The sequence below is a fragment of the Juglans regia genome, chromosome 6 (genome assembly GCF_001411555.2).
Source record: "Juglans regia cultivar Chandler chromosome 6, Walnut 2.0, whole genome shotgun sequence".
NCBI lineage: Eukaryota > Viridiplantae > Streptophyta > Magnoliopsida > Fagales > Juglandaceae > Juglans > Juglans regia.
In genome coordinates this window covers 33780283-33797277 of record NC_049906.1, presented here as the reverse complement: position 1 = coordinate 33797277, position 16995 = coordinate 33780283, and the positions used below count along the sequence as shown (strand labels likewise).

The window sequence follows — 16995 nt, the reverse complement described above, 5'->3', positions numbered from 1 at the left end:
ATGGCTCCTCAGCTTTCTGCGAATCTTATTTTTGTTGGTTAATTAGTTGATAACAATTGTGCTGTTAATTTTTTTTTTTTATAAGTAAAATAAGACTTTATTAAATCACCAAAGTAACAAGATACAGAGAAAATGCCCTATTTATGTAGGCATGTTGGAAATTAAGAATTCATGAAGGTCCATGCCATTTAAGTCTACAGCAATGGCCCAAGTACAAAGAGTTCTAAAAAATAACAATTTTAGCTCCTCCACAGATCTCTCTGTCTTCAAAAGTCCTTTCATTTCGTTCCTACCATAAACACCACATAATACAGATAGGAATCATCTTCCACACTGCTTTAATTTGTCTCACCCCACGGATAGAATTCCAGCATGCCAATACATCCAAAACTGTTTCCGGCATAACCCACGCCATATCCATCCTTTTAAACATCTCGTCCCAGATAGTCTTGGCTATCTCACAGTGTAAAAGTAGATGATTTACCGACTCACCCCCGCTTTTACACATATAACACCAATCTGCAATAATTATTCTCCTCTTTCTTAGATTATCCGTAGTGAGGATCTTACCCAAAGACGCTGTCCACACAAAGAAAGAGGCTTTGGGAGGAGTCTTATGACGCCAAAGCTTTCTCCAAGGAAACTGTATCTCTGAAACTTGTGTGAGAACCTTATAGAAAGAGCGAGCAGAGAACACCCATTTCCATGCAGGATGCCACCACAACTCATCTTTCTGCTGAATGTTTGGTCGAACAGAATATGAGAGACTATAAAATTCTACAAAACTTTACATCTCTCAATCCTGTGCCGCTCGGTTGAAATTGATGTTCCAGTGAATGTTTCTACCTGAGACTGAGACTTCCATAACCTCCGCCACTGTGGCATCTTTGTTGCTTGCAATCAAGAAAAGAGACGGAAACAGATCTAGTAGAACACTGGTACTACACCATGCATCATTCCAAAATCTGATCTTGACACCTGCCCCCAAGTGCAATCTAGTGTATCGATGGAAAACCTCTCATCCTCTTCTAATGAGTTTCCATAACCCCTTACCCGCTGTTCCTCTAACTTCTCTGGTACACCACCCCTTGATCTCCATATTTGTTTTCGATCACAGTCTTCCATAAGGCCTCTGGTTCCTTAGTATATCTCCACAACCATTTGCCAAGTAAAGCCCGATTAAAAACTCTCAAATTTCTGACACCCAAACCGCCATTGGAGATAGGCCGACATACCATCTCCCACTTAACTAAGTGGAATTTAAACTCATCTCCCAAGCCCCCCCACAGAAAGTCTCTCTGTAACTTCTCAAGTCGACCCGCTACAAATACATTCTCTTCCACCCTGCTAATCTCCTCTCTACTTTTTCAATCACTGTATCCCATATCATACGAGACTTCGGTGCTATACCCAATGGCAATCCCAGATAAGTCATAGGTAGAGATGCAATTTTACACCCCAGAATGCCAGTAAGATCCCTTATATCTTGAACTTCTCCAATCGGTACCAACTCAGATTTATCATAATTCACTTTCAAGCCAGATACTGCTTCAAAACACAGCAGCAGTGCCTTCACAGCCCTCAACTGAGCGTGATCAGCCTCACACATGATAAGCGTATCATCTGCAAACAACAAATGAGAAACAGTTGTATTACCCCTACTCGGTGATCAAATCTGGAAACCACTGATGGAACCATTAGTCACTAAGGCTGAGATCATCCTACTCAATGCCTCCATAACAATGACAAAAAGTAAAAGAGATAACGGATCCCCTTGTCTCAAGCCACGAGAGCTTGGGAAGAAACCCTCTGGGCTACCATTAATCAACACCGAGAACTGTACTGCAGAAATACACCATCTGATCCATGACCTCCACCTCTCCAAACCCACACCTACCCAGTAAATAAAGAAGGAAATCCCAATTAACATGATCGTACGCCTTTTCCATATCTAATTTGCACATAATCCTTGATTTGCCCATCTTCAATCTATTGTCGAAGCATTCATTAGCAATTAGAGCCGCATCAAGGATCTGTCTACCCTTAACAAAAGTATTATGTGGTTTAGTAACAATCTTCCCCAATATCCCACTTAATCGATTTGCAAGCACTTTTGCAATGATCTTATAAGCACCATTCACTAAACTAATAGGCCGAAAATCTATAATCTCAATGGCCCCTACCTTTTTAGGGATTAGTGCTAGAAAAGTAGTGTTAAGACTTTTCTCAAATTTTCCTAACAAGAAGAACTCTTGAAATACCTTCAAAAGATCCGGTTTAATCACCTCCCAACACACTTGGAAAAAACCCATAGAGAAACCATCGGGTCCGGGAGCCTTATCTGTTGCCATCTTTCTTACCACTTCAAATACCTCTTCCTCTTCAAAAGCCCTCTCCAATCTGGTAACATCCCCTGGTTCAATAATGTCAAAAGCCAAACCATCTAAAGTAGGCCTCTAACCTACCTCCTCCGTGAGAAGCTTTTTAAAGAAAATAACCACATGGTCTTGGATAACCTCTTCTTCTCTATTCTCAACCCCTTCAATTCTCAGCACTTCAATGTTATTATTTCTTCTATGTGAGTTTGCAATTCTATGGAAAAACTTCGTACTCCGATCCCCTTCCTTCAACCAAAGAGCTCTTGATTTTTGGCACCATGAGATTTCTTCCTGTAAGATTAACCTCTCAAGATCAACAACCAACAAAAATTTTTGTGCTTGTTCCTCCTCATTAAGTGACCTCCCTTCTTGTAGCCTTTCTAAATACTGAATTTCCATCAATTTGGAATTTTTGTTCTCCCCCACCTTTCCAAAAGCTTGTTTATTCCACTCCTTTAGATCCCTTTTTAAGGCTTTCAGTTTGTTTGCAAAAATGAAACTGGATGTACCTTCAAATTGATACGAAGTCCACCATATTTTAACCCTTTCCACAAAACCTTCTAACTTCAACCACATATTTTCAAACTTAAAATACCTTCTGCTGTTACGAACACCTCCACAATCCAGTAGAATAGGCCAATGTTTCAAAGATATACGACTCAAACGCTTTTGCCATACATCCGGAAAATGGCTTTCAAACTCAGGAGAAATCAGAAAACGATCCAAGCGAGACTAAGTCTAATTATTTGACCAAGTAGCTGGACCCCCTGCTAATGGTAAAGATCTATCAAGTTCAAATCAAAGATAAACTCTGAGAACTCCAGGCTTGCTTGTCTCAATCTTCTACTTCCCAGACTTTTACTCTGGAAGCGCACCACATTGAAATCTCCCCCAATACACCAAGGGAGGTCCCACCAACTTTGTACCCCTGCAAGTTCATCCCACAATATACTTCTATTGACATCTAAGTTAGGCCCATACACACCTGCAAATGCCCACAAGAAATCATCTGATACACATTTAAAAGAACAAGCTACCATATATCTCCCTATGTACTCCTCTACTTTCTCTACTACCCGTCTATCCCACATTACCACAACTCCTCCCAAAGCCCCTGAAGAGGCCAAATATACCCAATCCATATAAATATTACTCCATAAACTCCGAATAATCCCCCTACTACTTCAGCTTTGTCTCCTGTAAACATACAATGTCCGCTTTCCACTCACGGAGTAGACGTCGAATCCGAAGACGCTTCTCTACCTCATTTAGACCCCGGACATTCCAAGATAAAATCTTGGGCTAAATTGGAGAACATTCAGCCCCTTCCCTTTTGCCTTATTCCTGCTGGAACTTGCTTCCGAGTTCATCGACCACATCAATCTTTTTAATTCCCGACTTTTCTTTGTGTTCCCCCTCTTTTCTTGGTGGTGGCCAGCTTCCATAGCAGTTAACAAGGCTATAAACTGCTCCTCATACCCAACACACTCAATTCCCACAACATGTTGAATTTCTTTAGTTTTATGTATAACCCAATCTGGGGCTTGATCTGGAAAATAATAATTTAATGGGGTAGGATTCCCCATCTTATTATTCTGGTTCTGAAATTCACTTCCCATTGAAAAATCCTCCAAACCACAGGGGATGAAAAGTTCATCTTCCACATAATGCATGAAGTCATCCGAGTCATCTTCAACCTCAGCCAACTCGAGCTCCTCTACTGGTCTCACCGACCCTGCCGCCGGGATCAGAGACACCCCGGCATCCCTCATCGGCGAGCTCTGGTTCTCTAGAGACGAAGGAATCCTAGCTTCTACGCCTAACAAGGGTTGTTGTGCGCAGAACTCAGGCGAGACCTCACCGGCGACCCCCACTACCTCCATCGGCGCCGTCTGTATCCCCGCAACCTCCATCGACGCTGTTGGTATGCTGTTCGGCACGAACCCGAGGCCGTGAAGCTTAGTGGAGTGTATCGGACTAGAACTCGGGTTCGCGAGTTCTATTGGCTCGGATCCAGACCCGTCTAATTGGGTCCTGGGGTGCGACCCTCCTGAATGGGCCCTAGGATGAAGCCCGAAACCATGGGCCCTAACTTGAGACGGCCCAGCCCCAAAAGGATCTTGTGACTTAGCCCGACGCCATACATTCCATCCTTTGTTGTTTTTGCTTTTCGGTTGAGCCTTTTTACGTGTTAAACTCAGCCCACCATCCTTTAACTTGTCTGCTCCTTCTCTTTCCTTTAATGAACCGACAAATGCTACAATTGTAGCCATATCCTTCTGCAATGCACGCAGCTGCCCCTGCATTTCCAACAACTTCCTTTGCATTTCCCATGACTGACACGCGACAGAGGCCCTGCCATGGGAATGGTTCATCGTACCGTCACGTTGCCAACGCCCCTTACCTCTGTCCAAAACCTTTGCACCAGCCACCTTCTCCTTCGCAGCTCTCGGTATCGACGTCGCAAGGACCTCCTTATACGACCGCTCATGGAGTTTCAGTTTCCCTCTTCCATCACTCGGTTTGGCTCCTCCATGCAGACCACCTACCTTAGTGTCTTCTTTCCCTTGCTCTACCAAAGCCTCCCTCATCTTCCTCCATCCCCATCCTTTCTCACCTTCTGGAATACATAGCATATTCCTTCTCCCCCCTGACTATACTCTAAGATTTCAACGTATCTTCCTTTCCTATTTGCACAACGTTGAGCGATAAAACTACAATAACCATCGCGTGTTGCTGAGTATACCTCCTTTTTCCTGCTTAAGCTCTCCTCTAACACCTTCCCAAGCCACTGAATAGAGGAAAAGCCCAGCAACACTGAGTTCTCTGTCTTCCAACTTCTCTCAGTAACTCTCAGACCACCACCTCCACATATTGCTATAGTGAAGCACTTAAACTCAATAACTAGTTCTATAAAACAACCCATCTTAACCATCATCAATCAATACACAACATTGGTGATGCAAAATGATTCAAGAACCAGACCGAGAAAGAGAAAAAGTGCATGTGTACGGAGAGTGCTGTTAATTTTTCTGGTGATGGTTGTGTTGTGCAGGACCAGGTAACGAGGGAGCTGATCGCGAAGGGACCTAAAGTGGGGTTTCCACTACTTTTGCCTGTTCCAGCACTTTCTCCAATTTCTTCTATTAAGTTTTTTGCTTGTAATAATGTTCCAGATCTTAGTATAGTGTTGCATCGTTCTTTAGGCCACCCCAATACTCAAATCTTATCTCATGTATTGCACTCTGGTTTTCTTGGTAATAAAAAACATTCTTCTTTATCTCGAGTGTGATTCTTGCAAACGTGGTAAAAGCGAAACTCTTCCCTTTCCTTTGCATGCTAGTAGAGCTTCTCGCTAGTTTGATCTTATCCATAGTGATGTTTGGGGATCATCCCAGGTTAGTTCACATGAAAATTTTAAATATTATGTGACTTTCATTGATGATCATACCAGATTTACTTGGGTCTATTTTATTCGCTCTAAATCTGACGTTTTTCGTACTTTCACTGAATTTTTAGCATATGTTGACAATCAATTTTCTACTTCTATTAAGACATTACACAAATTCTGGTGGTGAATATTTGTCTACTGAGTTTCGGACATTCATGACTTCTAAAGGTATTATTCATCAACGATCATGTCCCGCTACTCCACAACAGAATGGAGTAGCCGAACGCAAAAATTGTCATCTCCTAGATATGGAACGTACTCTCTTGTTAGAATCTTCTATCCCATCCATATTCTGGGTCGAAGCTCTAAAAACTACTACTCACTTGATTAATCGTTTACCTTCCCAAGTCTTATACATGGAGTCTCCCTATTTTCGCTTGTTTTCTAAACAACCTATACGATGATCTCCGTACCTTTGGTTGTGTATGTTTTGTTCATTTACCTCCTCATGAGTGATATAAATTTTCTTTGAAAATCAACATTTCTTTCCTATGTCCTTTGTGCCTTCTCCTTCTACTGTGGTTCTCCCGTCCTTTGAGCAGCAGTTCTTGGATCTTCATCAAGTCAGCTCTCGCTTTAAACTAGGTATTGTGTATACGAGACGCTCCCGCCCACAATCTCTTCTGGTGGCTCATCCGATATCTGATTCTACCACACTCCAGAATCAGTCAGTTGCAGCACCTACAGAGGCTTTGGTACGTCTCTCACCTCGAGTGTCTATACCTCCAGATAGGTATGGGTTTTCTTCTTCCAGTTCTGGCTATTTTATTTCAGCTCTTACTGCTACATTGTCCAAATTTGATATTCCTCCACATGCTACTCACACGCTGTCAAGCATGACTGTTGGCTACAAGCTATGCAGGAAGAAATTGCCGCTCTAAAGGCCAATCACACATGGGACATTGAGCCTTGTCCTCCCACCATTGTTCCTCTAGGTTGCAAATGGGTTTACTCAGTCAAGGTTCGATCTGATGGAAGTTTTGATCGTTACAAAGCTAGGGTTGTTACACTTGGGAATAATCAAGAATATGGTGTCAATTATGAAGAGACATTTGCACCTGTGGCTAAGATGACTATTGTTCGTACTATCATCGCTCTTGCTGCTTCAAATAATTGGCCATTACATCAGATGGATGTCAAAAATGTTTTTCTTCATGGGGATCTTAAAGAGTGTATTTATATGAAGCCCCCTCCAGGATTGTTTTCTTCCGCGACTTCGCACGTGTGCAAGCTTCGTTGCTCCCTTTATAGTCTCAAACAAATTCCGAGGGCCTGGTTTGATAAATTTTGAACTACTTTATTACAATTTTCCTTCCAGCAGAGCAAATATGACACTTCCTTGTTTCTTCGGAAATCAGACATGAGTATTGTTGTTCTTTTGGTTTATGTTGATGATATTGTGATCACTAGTTCCGATTATGCTTTACTTAGCCAACTCAAGACTCATCTCTCAGAGTCCTTTTATATGAAAGATCTTGGATCTCTCACATATTTTCTTGGTCTTGAGGTGCATCGTAGTCCATCTGGTATTTCCCTCAACCAACAGAAGTATGCTAGTGACCTGGTGGCTACAGCTGGTCTGCAGAAGGCCACCTCTGTTGATACTCTCATGGAATTGAATGTCAAGGCTTCGCAAGGAGGAGGGTGACTTACTTGCTGATCCTAGTTTATATCAGAAGTTGGTGGGTAGCCTTGTCTATCTCGCCATTACTAGACCAGACATTTCATTTGCAGTATAGCAAGTCAGTCAGTTTCTTCAGACTCCTCGTCATCTCCATTTGGCTATTGTTCGTAGGATCATACGCTATGTTCAAGGCACTTCTGCCCTTGGCTTATTCTTTCCTGCAAGTAATTCTCATCGTCTTACTGCTTATAGTGACGCTGGTTGTGCAGATACACGTCGCTCCATTACTGGTTGGTGTGTGTTCTTAGGTGATGCATTGATCTCTTGGAAGAGTAAGAAGCAAAACAAAGTCTCTAAGTCATCTACAGAATCTGAGTACTGACCGATGTCTCTTGCTTGTTCCGAAATTATTTGGCTTCGAGGTTTGCTTGTTGAGCTAGATTTTTCTGAGACAGATCCTACAACTCTACATGCTGATAATAAGAGTGTTATTCAGATCACGGCCAATCCTGTCTATCATGAGCGCAGGAAGCATATTGAAGTCGACTGTCACTCTATCCGTGAAGCATTTGAAGCTCATGTTATCACTCTTCCACATATTTCCACTGAACTACAAATTGCTGATATCTTCACCAAAGCTTTCACTCGCCATCGACATTGCTTCTTAAGTAGCAAATTGATGCTTGTTAATCAACGTGCATCAATTTGAGGGGGGCTGTCAATGGACAGCAAAGCTTTCCTTAATTTACGTTTTCCTTCTTTTATTCTTCTTTCCTCATTTCAACTTTCCTTAATTTACTTAGGCTTGTACAGTTAGCATATTGACAGAGTATAGTTTCCATATAGGGCTAGACTGCTAGAATCATTCGTAGATTATTTTCTGCATGTATAGTTTATCTTGTAAAGTTGATATATAATATACAGATCACTCAAAGGCCAGATTGATTCAGCCATTCTCACAAAATTGACAGAGCCAACCCCGAGGGGTTAATTGTTCGGTTTATTGTATGCTACTCAGCTTGGGAGGGATTTGAGGGAGATGGTCATACTAGTAACAAGAAGTTTTCCGTTCGTTCTTGGCATAAGACGCTGTCTAGGCCAAATGGGGTTCATTCTTTTCCTAGGAAGAGTATTTGGAAGAGTAAGGTGCCTTCAAAGGTTGCGTTCTTTGGCTGGTCTGCTTCTTTAGAGAAGATTTTGACTTTGGATAATCTCAAGAAGCGTGAATTAATTGTTCTGGACTGGAATTTCTTACGCAAGAAATCTGGTGAATTGGCAAATCATCTATTATTACATTGTGAAGTGACTAGGTTGTTATGGTATGGAGTGTTCACTAGGTGTGGTATGGCTTGGGTGATGCCTAGAAGGGTGGTGGACCTTTTTGCATGCTGGAGAGGTTTAAGGGGTAATGTGCAAATAGTTGTTGTTTGAAATATGATTCATTCATGCCTTATGTAGTGTATTTGGGTTGAGAGGAATGGTCGATGCTTTGAAGATAAGGAACGCTCGGTGGATGAACTTAGATGTTTTTTCTCTAATTCCTTATGTCAGTGGGCTTCGGCTATTGTATTTAATGGAACTAGTGTCTACAATTTTCTTGTTTCTTTTTCTAGTTCCTGACTTGTAATAGGTTCGATTTTTGTATACTTCCTGTATACTTGGCTTTGCCCTGTTACTTGTCTCAATACATTTTCTTATTCATAATAAAAAATAATAAGATTGAGGACCACTGCCTTTTCCTGATGTCTGCAGGATGGTAGCAATAAAGATATACCTACAAATGTAGAAGCGGGTTCTCTTGAGGTCATCTGTTTTCACATGATAAGGTGTTCACCACAGGTCATTTGAAGGTCTTAACTTATCAGCAAGATTACTAATCCTTCTAAAGTTTTGAAACAAACCTTCTTGTGGTATCTCATATCACTTTCCAAAGGTAAATTTATCCAAAAAAGACTAGCCTTAAAACTCAAATTAGACGATCATTCACATATGATATTTTAATTATTTATGATTACACGATGTGAACTTTGCTCCTCTTATCTTTCAAATTTTCAGTATAAAAGTCAAAATCAATTTGGACATAACACTCACATTTTATGTTCTATTATTTATTCCTTTTTCCACCTATCTATATGATGGAGGAATATTCATCAAGCCTCTTAGCATTCATACACCCCAACAAAATTGTGTAGTTGGAAGTGACTAGCACTCTCATATTTCACATGCATGTCCCCAAATGATTTTGGAGTGATTTTTCCCTGCTCTACCACCCATAGATCAGCCCCTACTCTCATGGAAGAGTCACTCACCTAGTATCAAAAATACTGGAGAGGTGGGTGAGTTCGTTTGCTGTAAATGATGCCTCCCTCTCCTTTAATTTTCTTAATTGAACTTATAAAAAAAAAAATTCTTAATTGATCACTGCTAGCCCCACATCAAGCATGTGAGAGAGGTGGAGGGAGTTGAACAGCTATTAGAGCCTAGATACCATTTTCAATGTCCAAGGCATGGACCTCCAAATATTGCAGTCCCCCTTCTGGGCCTTTGTGTAGTGTGAGTCGGTGTTACCCTTCATATATATAACAGGTCCTTTTTATTTGTACCTTTTTGTTTTTTCTAATAGACCACTTAAAATTTTTCAGGCTCATTGAATAGCATGAGAGATCAGCAAGCTTACAGCACTTTGTGCTTGAGTTCATATACAAAAGCTCAACTTGAGCTTCATGCAAGCTCAAGGCCTTATTTAACCTATAAGCTTATATCAGCTCAACTTGTTTAAGCCTACATGCCATCTGAACTTCCACCAAGTCATTCAGCTTTTCCTATTTTCATCCTGTTTAATGTATCACTTACATTGAATTTTTTAAATTCTTTTAATTGATCTAAATATTCCAGGGTAAGTTCCTCCATTGGTCCTTGGGGTATTGTCGAACTCAAATTTGTCCATGGTATAAATTCTCAAAAACTCATCCCCATGCTATGCACTGCATTTCAAGGTAAACCTCCGTCTAATCATATTAATTTATTGATGAAAATACTAACATGACACTTATTTGCAGCGTCAAGACTAACCCAGCGAAGACATGCTTAAAGTACAGTAAGCATAAAAATGGCTAGTCAACATGCCATGTCGAAAAAATTAAAAACAAATTGGAAATAAAACTTCTAAATAAATAAAATAAATAAATTTAAAAATCAACTAAATTTGAAAATTAATTACTAAACAAAAGGCTTAATCAACTAATATTACGAAAAAAAAATAAAAATAATTTTTTTTATAAAACTTAAAACAAAACAACACAATCATTATAAAAATACTTAACATTAAAACCTAAAAAAATAAAACAGAACATTAAAAACTCAAATTATCAAAACTCCTTTTTTATGGTGTTGCCAATTACCACAAGGGGCTGGTTGGAGAAGGAGGACGGGATTGGCCAAACCTACTAGCCCTTTTGGGATGCTAGCTGACAGGGGTGGTCACAGCCAGCGCAAAGGGAGCAGACTGTCTGACCTGTGGGGTTACTTGGGTGGTCACCCTTTACAAACCATCTGACAGTCTGCCACGTTAGCATTTTCAGTTAATAAATTAATAGTGATTGGAGGAATGGATCACTTTGGAAAATGCTTCGTACGACAGGAATGGTTTTTTTTAAATTTGACCCTAGGGACCAATTTGGGATTCGTTAAACCATAGTATACAACATATGAATCTATCCTAATTTTTATCCTAGGAGGAGTTACCAATTTCTCCCTCAATTCCCTAATTGGACTTTAGTAAATAATTCATCAAAATAAGTCCTTTTATCTTTCCTTAAAAGAGAAAATGAGAAAAGATTCAAAAGGATTGGGTGCAAAGCATATTACCAATTGTTTAATTCTAAAAATATCATATGGAATCTATAATTGTACTTAATAATAATTTAGATTAATCCCAAAACACTGAAACAAATAAGTATCCATTATAAACCTTGTTTGATCCAAATTATATACTTTGAGACAACATATGATAACAGCCTTAGCAAGTGCACAACCCATCAGGATTAATAACTTTGCAATGACCCTAATTTTATGCTTAAATATGATGTTTCAAACAACGAAAAAAGATGAGAACCATACCTTAAGTGTGGACAGCAAGAAGAAAAATAATGGGTCCACAAAAATTGCCACCAAACAGGAAATGACAAAAAATTTGTTCCAATGTTGCACGACTTTAGTATGAGGGTTCATGACACCAGGAATATATTGTTGGAGAAAAGAAAGAAATCTCCTAGCCCAACCTTTAGCATCCCCATAGAGAGCATTATGGAACTGCAAACAATCAAAATGCATAAGATATGAAGTATTTGTATAACATACTTACAAAAAGAAGTATTTGTCATTATTCTATATAACGCATGCAATCAACAACAGAACAGGACGAAGTCATAGGGAAGTAATGGTACAATACAATGAAGTTGTGCAACCACAAGAAAACTTTTCATAGAAAGATAGATAACAAGTGTTTGGATAGCAACTACAAAGACCACGTGACACCTAACACCTGCACCTCTGACAGCTACACTACTAGGCAGTAACAGTATGACCACCCACTCCGCCGAAATCTGCACAACCCCAATTGATAATAAACGACAACCCAACCCCCATTGAAACCTACAGAAACTTGATTACAAAGGACTATAACCACCACCTCCTGCTCTTCTAGCAATTACTACTGCTTGTTTCATAAACAAAATTACCACCAACTCTACCATTCCCATTTGTCCACTGCAACAGCACCAATGTGATCACTAGACCTGTCAACATGATCACAGATATTATTTCCATTCCACCAATACTATTACTGATACCATTAATCCTAGCCTCGTATAATTATCTATTTGTTTATAAACAACTGTAATACTCTGGATATAGTATAAGAGGTGATAAATGGGATCTATATTACTTGAGAATGAGAAGCTTTTGTGGTTTATAGTGATTCTAAGGGACTCCAATTGAAACATTGACAAACCCTTTTGAAGTATAAGACCATATGTGACTTGGGCTTCCATTTGGTCCTTATCATAGCATAGCAATCTACAGAAAATTCCTTTTGCTTTCAACCCAGAGCAAAGCAAAAAATGCAAAAAAATTATATCACTCTTTTTATTTGTCAGAAAAAAAAAAAAAAAAAAAAAAAAAAGAGAGAGAGAGAGAGAGAGAGAGAGAGAGAATATTACCAAACATCAGAAAAATGAAATAATTTCCAAAGAGAATATTACCAAATAGGATTAGATTTAGGAGAGCATCACTTAAATAACAGGCCATTTGTAACACATTGATGGCCACCACCACAATTAATTTTTCATGCATTTGAATATGAAAATCTTTTATTTTTTTTTTCCTTTTTTCCTTCTTTTTCCCCCTAGGTTGAGACATGGGGTATGGTCCATCCTAACAAAGAAAAATTCAAGGCTAATGAGATAGAGAGAAAAAAGACTCCCGCACCAAAAGTAAAGTCCAATACAGTTCTTTACAGAAATGAAGCCGATTTGGTTCCCACATCATTGTAGTACAAAATTGTCTATTGGATCTTTTGTTCTGGTCGGAGGAGAAATTACCAGAGTTTTGAATTTGGTAGAAAAAAGAAGGAGAAATAACAAGTAAAGACAAGCACTCCACTAGATTGTTGTACAAAAAGTAATATGGTCCTTCCAAGAGAGACTAGACTAGAGCTGCGATTGCCAATACAATGAAGCAATATATGCATTCAAGATTCCAGTATAGTTCTTAAACAACCTACTAATGGATTCTTTCATCTTTCTTGAAAGGTTTCAGTATCAACACCAGGGCAAGACTCAATCTTTCCCACAAATCAGTGTGATTGCTTCAAGGAATCAATATTTGGCCACTCGTGGTTCTTTCCTAGGGTTTTGATCAAAACTTCCTATAGGTAAGGACCTTGTCTCACTCATACTCTATAGCTTAATTGTATTGATGTTGAGTTAAGGTTTTTAGTAGAAAAAAGATGAAGAAAGATGATTTAAGAGTGCTATCTAGCTTTCTAAGTAATCACCTAGGAATAGGAATAGGCTAATTTCTCCTTAAAACAACACGGTCTTGACAAGATTGAATTTATAATGTAGTAGTGTTTAAATATATTTGAAGTGGGGTGTGCACTTAAGAGTAATATGAAAAAAAGATGGAATTGGTAGAAAACAAAGATTTTATCATCTGTATGCATATTACTAATATTTCTAGGATAGAGTTTTGCATTATCAACATGTTTTGGACCTAGGTTGCATGATTTGCTGATAAAGTAACATCAGGCAGTAGCATAAGCCATGGATAAGCATCTTATTATGTTTCACTTAATATGCACTGCAAACTTTCAGGAGCAATGGAGTCACCGAGAAAGTTGGCTCTCTTAGGGTTTTTTTAGGTACAATTTTGCAACCTAGTGACCACAGCCTAAGCCATCATATAGTTGTTTTTCCAATGTTCAAATTCAGAAATCCTAGGATACTTGTAGAAATTACAGTGTAGTAACCTTTGCTGATACATTGCTGGTTTTTCAGCACATTTATACTACAGAAACATGATTAAGGCCTCACAGACTATCTTTTTAGTTGAAGAACAGATATGCTTAAGGACCTATAAGTGCACCAAAAACCTAGGAAAATAAATTCAGAGCCTGCTGCACAAAGCATTAAAAGGGACCTCAAAACCAGAAGAAAAGAAGATGAATTTACCACTTAAATCATCCACCCGACACAACTTTGTTTAAAGGCTGCAAACAGATGGAGTTTCAAAAGCTTCAAAACTGGAATTAGTGACGTAAAACCATGTTCTAGAGACTATCGAAAGGCTAAGTTCGAATGAAGTCAGATTTGCACACAAAGCATAGCATAAGACAAACTTACATTGCATCATACACGTGAGAAAAGTAAGAAAACATTGTTGGATTCATTAATTGGAGGTTGATAGTGTGTGAATATTATTGTTAGGTTATTAAGTGAAGGTTGTTGAGTTCTTGAACTTTAAAAGCAGAGTACGCAAATATGATCATACCCCCGTTGTTTCGACTTTTCAATGATATGGCTTTATAAAAGATATTTCAAGTTATTTATATGCTATAAATTGTTAGCCCTTCTTCACAAGCCCCTTTTTACCTACCTTATATGACGTATTATGTTCTCAAGTTTATTCAAAATGTTTTTGTTGCATACTTCTTCTACATTTGTGATGTGAATATAACGTTAATACAGGGAAAAAATTGAAATGAAAGAAAGATTACATAGGAATGAATGAAATGTTTTTTTCAATTTTTTTTCCATATTAAATGGTGCAAGGTACCAGAACTAAAGGTTGGTCAGCCATCCTGTATAATTCATGGGATTGGCTCACTCAAGTGCACCAGAGTTTATTGAGTGATATCAATGTCTTAGGCATGACCTTGCATGTCCACGAGAAGGCAGTCATAATCCTTGCGATTATAAGCCCTCACATGGGGAGTAACTGAAGGTGGGCCACCCAAGAGATTAAATGAAAATCATGTTTTGATGATATGCATTCAAGGGGTTTCTTCAACATGTTTTCAAAGATGACATATGTTTGTGACTATTTAAGGTTGGGGTGTAAATTGGTCCGGTCCAGTCCGGTCCGGGGGGGTGATGGGTCCATCATTTTTCCCGGACCAAACATCCATAGGGATTGGACTGGTCCAGTCGGTCCGGCCCAATTAATTTGATATTTTTTCATCTTTTTTTTTTCAAATAAATTAATAAAAAATTTATTTAAATTACTAAATTAAAATTAAGTGAATTATTAATGTGGATTATGTAAATAACTCATTAAAAAATATTTTACTATAATTATATTTATGATGTTGATAGTGACTACTTATTAACTTAGACTTTACTCTTTAGTATGCATAATTATTAATAATGTCATACATTTTATATATGGTTAATGAATATCAAATAATTTCATTGTACATAGATTATTCATGCTTGCTTGCAACTTAGGTATTTAAAAAAAATTACCTAATTATTTTAATTAAGTGTAAATAGTAGAGTATGTATGAATGTATTATGTATTAACTATTTACATATAATGACATAAATTATCACATGATTTATGATTTATTATTAATTGATAACATATATTATTTTATATTTTATATGGTCAATGATAATAAATTAGATGCAAATTACATCATTAACTTAAATAATTATTATATAAAAATAATAAATTAAATTATTAAAAATATTGTTAAAATATATATAGGAGTTCGGTCCAGTCCAAAATTTATAGACCCCGGGACCAAACTGAATTTTTTCGGTCCACAATTTGTGGGACCAAGACCGACCGGTCTCAACTTTGGTCCGGTCGATTTTTCAGGTCTGGACCGAACTCCTTACACCCTTAATTTAAGGTATGATACATTTATTTACAGAATATCCAAATTTTTTTATTATTTTTTAACTATCCGAATACTGTCAAGGATCGTTCTACAGGCTATGGAGTATCTACTTGGAGTTTTTACCAAGAAGATGTTCATTAATAAGTGTTTATAGCACAATAGTATAGCATACTTTTCTGTTGAAGAGTGCAATGGTATCGTATTATCAATGAAATAGGTTTTGCTTTGAATTGATGGAGTTCATGAATCTTAGCACTTTAGTATGAAACCACATGTAGCATCCTATCCCTAACAAGAAAGGGGAAGTTTCTGACAAGGGAGGTAACTAATTAAATAATTAATAATTATACAAATGAATTCCATTATAGATCCTAGCTTTTTATATGCAAGTTTTTGAGGAGGAAATGATATTATGTTACAGACGCACATCAAACTTGAAATCTAAGCAACAAGGTGGCTATCAACAGTAAATTTTAGATATGATGCAGGCATGTGGAAATATTGCAGTAATCACCTAGGAAAGAAAAAGAACACCCTTTAGGTTAAGAAAGAAAAACACCTTAGGATCAAATACCAATGATGCCTTTGTATTCTTTCGTTGAGCTGCTGAGAAATTGTGATGTGTTGGGCAAGTTGTGCAATAAGGATCGTTGCACATTCCCAACTGCCCAGACCTCAGTAAATGTTCATTTTTTCCAGCATAGTTATCAAGCTGCCAATCATCTTGATCCTTTCCTTCTAAGGGAGGAAACATTCCAGCCAAAGGTTCTGCTGTTTTGTGTCTTGTTACACCTTGATTTGGCAAAAAAAGGGTTTCAGGTTTGCGGCTAACATACAATGGGCCACTCATCTGTATGAATGGAGTTCTTCTTTCGCTCCTTAGTGGACCCGTATGGCCCACAAGATTAGTTTCACTTTCATAAGACTCCACTGAGTTCATAGGAATTGAAATTGATGCACTTCTTGTCCTATATCTCCGCAATTGAGAATCGGCATTATCATCCAATGAATGCCCATTTGTGTCTGAAAGCATAGGTACATCATCTTTTTCAAAACTAGCCATATTTTATTAAGTAGACCTGCAAAAGAATATGAATTAAATATCCATAACGCATATATGAACATGCTAGTACTGATA

General features: G+C 38.2%; 1 protein-coding gene across 1 annotated transcript in view; it reads right to left on the bottom strand.

Moving 5' to 3' along the window:
- Positions 1 to 16995, bottom strand: part of LOC109012085 (probable cyclic nucleotide-gated ion channel 20, chloroplastic) — a 50493-nt gene that overhangs the window by 28773 nt on the left and 4725 nt on the right. The window contains exons 3-4 of the mRNA XM_018993559.2: positions 16417 to 16936; positions 11573 to 11764 (exon numbers count right to left, since the gene is read on the bottom strand). Coding sequence (XP_018849104.1) covers positions 11573 to 11764; positions 16417 to 16920 — 696 coding nt within the window. The 5' untranslated portion in view covers positions 16921 to 16936. The remainder of the gene's footprint in view (positions 1 to 11572; positions 11765 to 16416; positions 16937 to 16995) is intronic.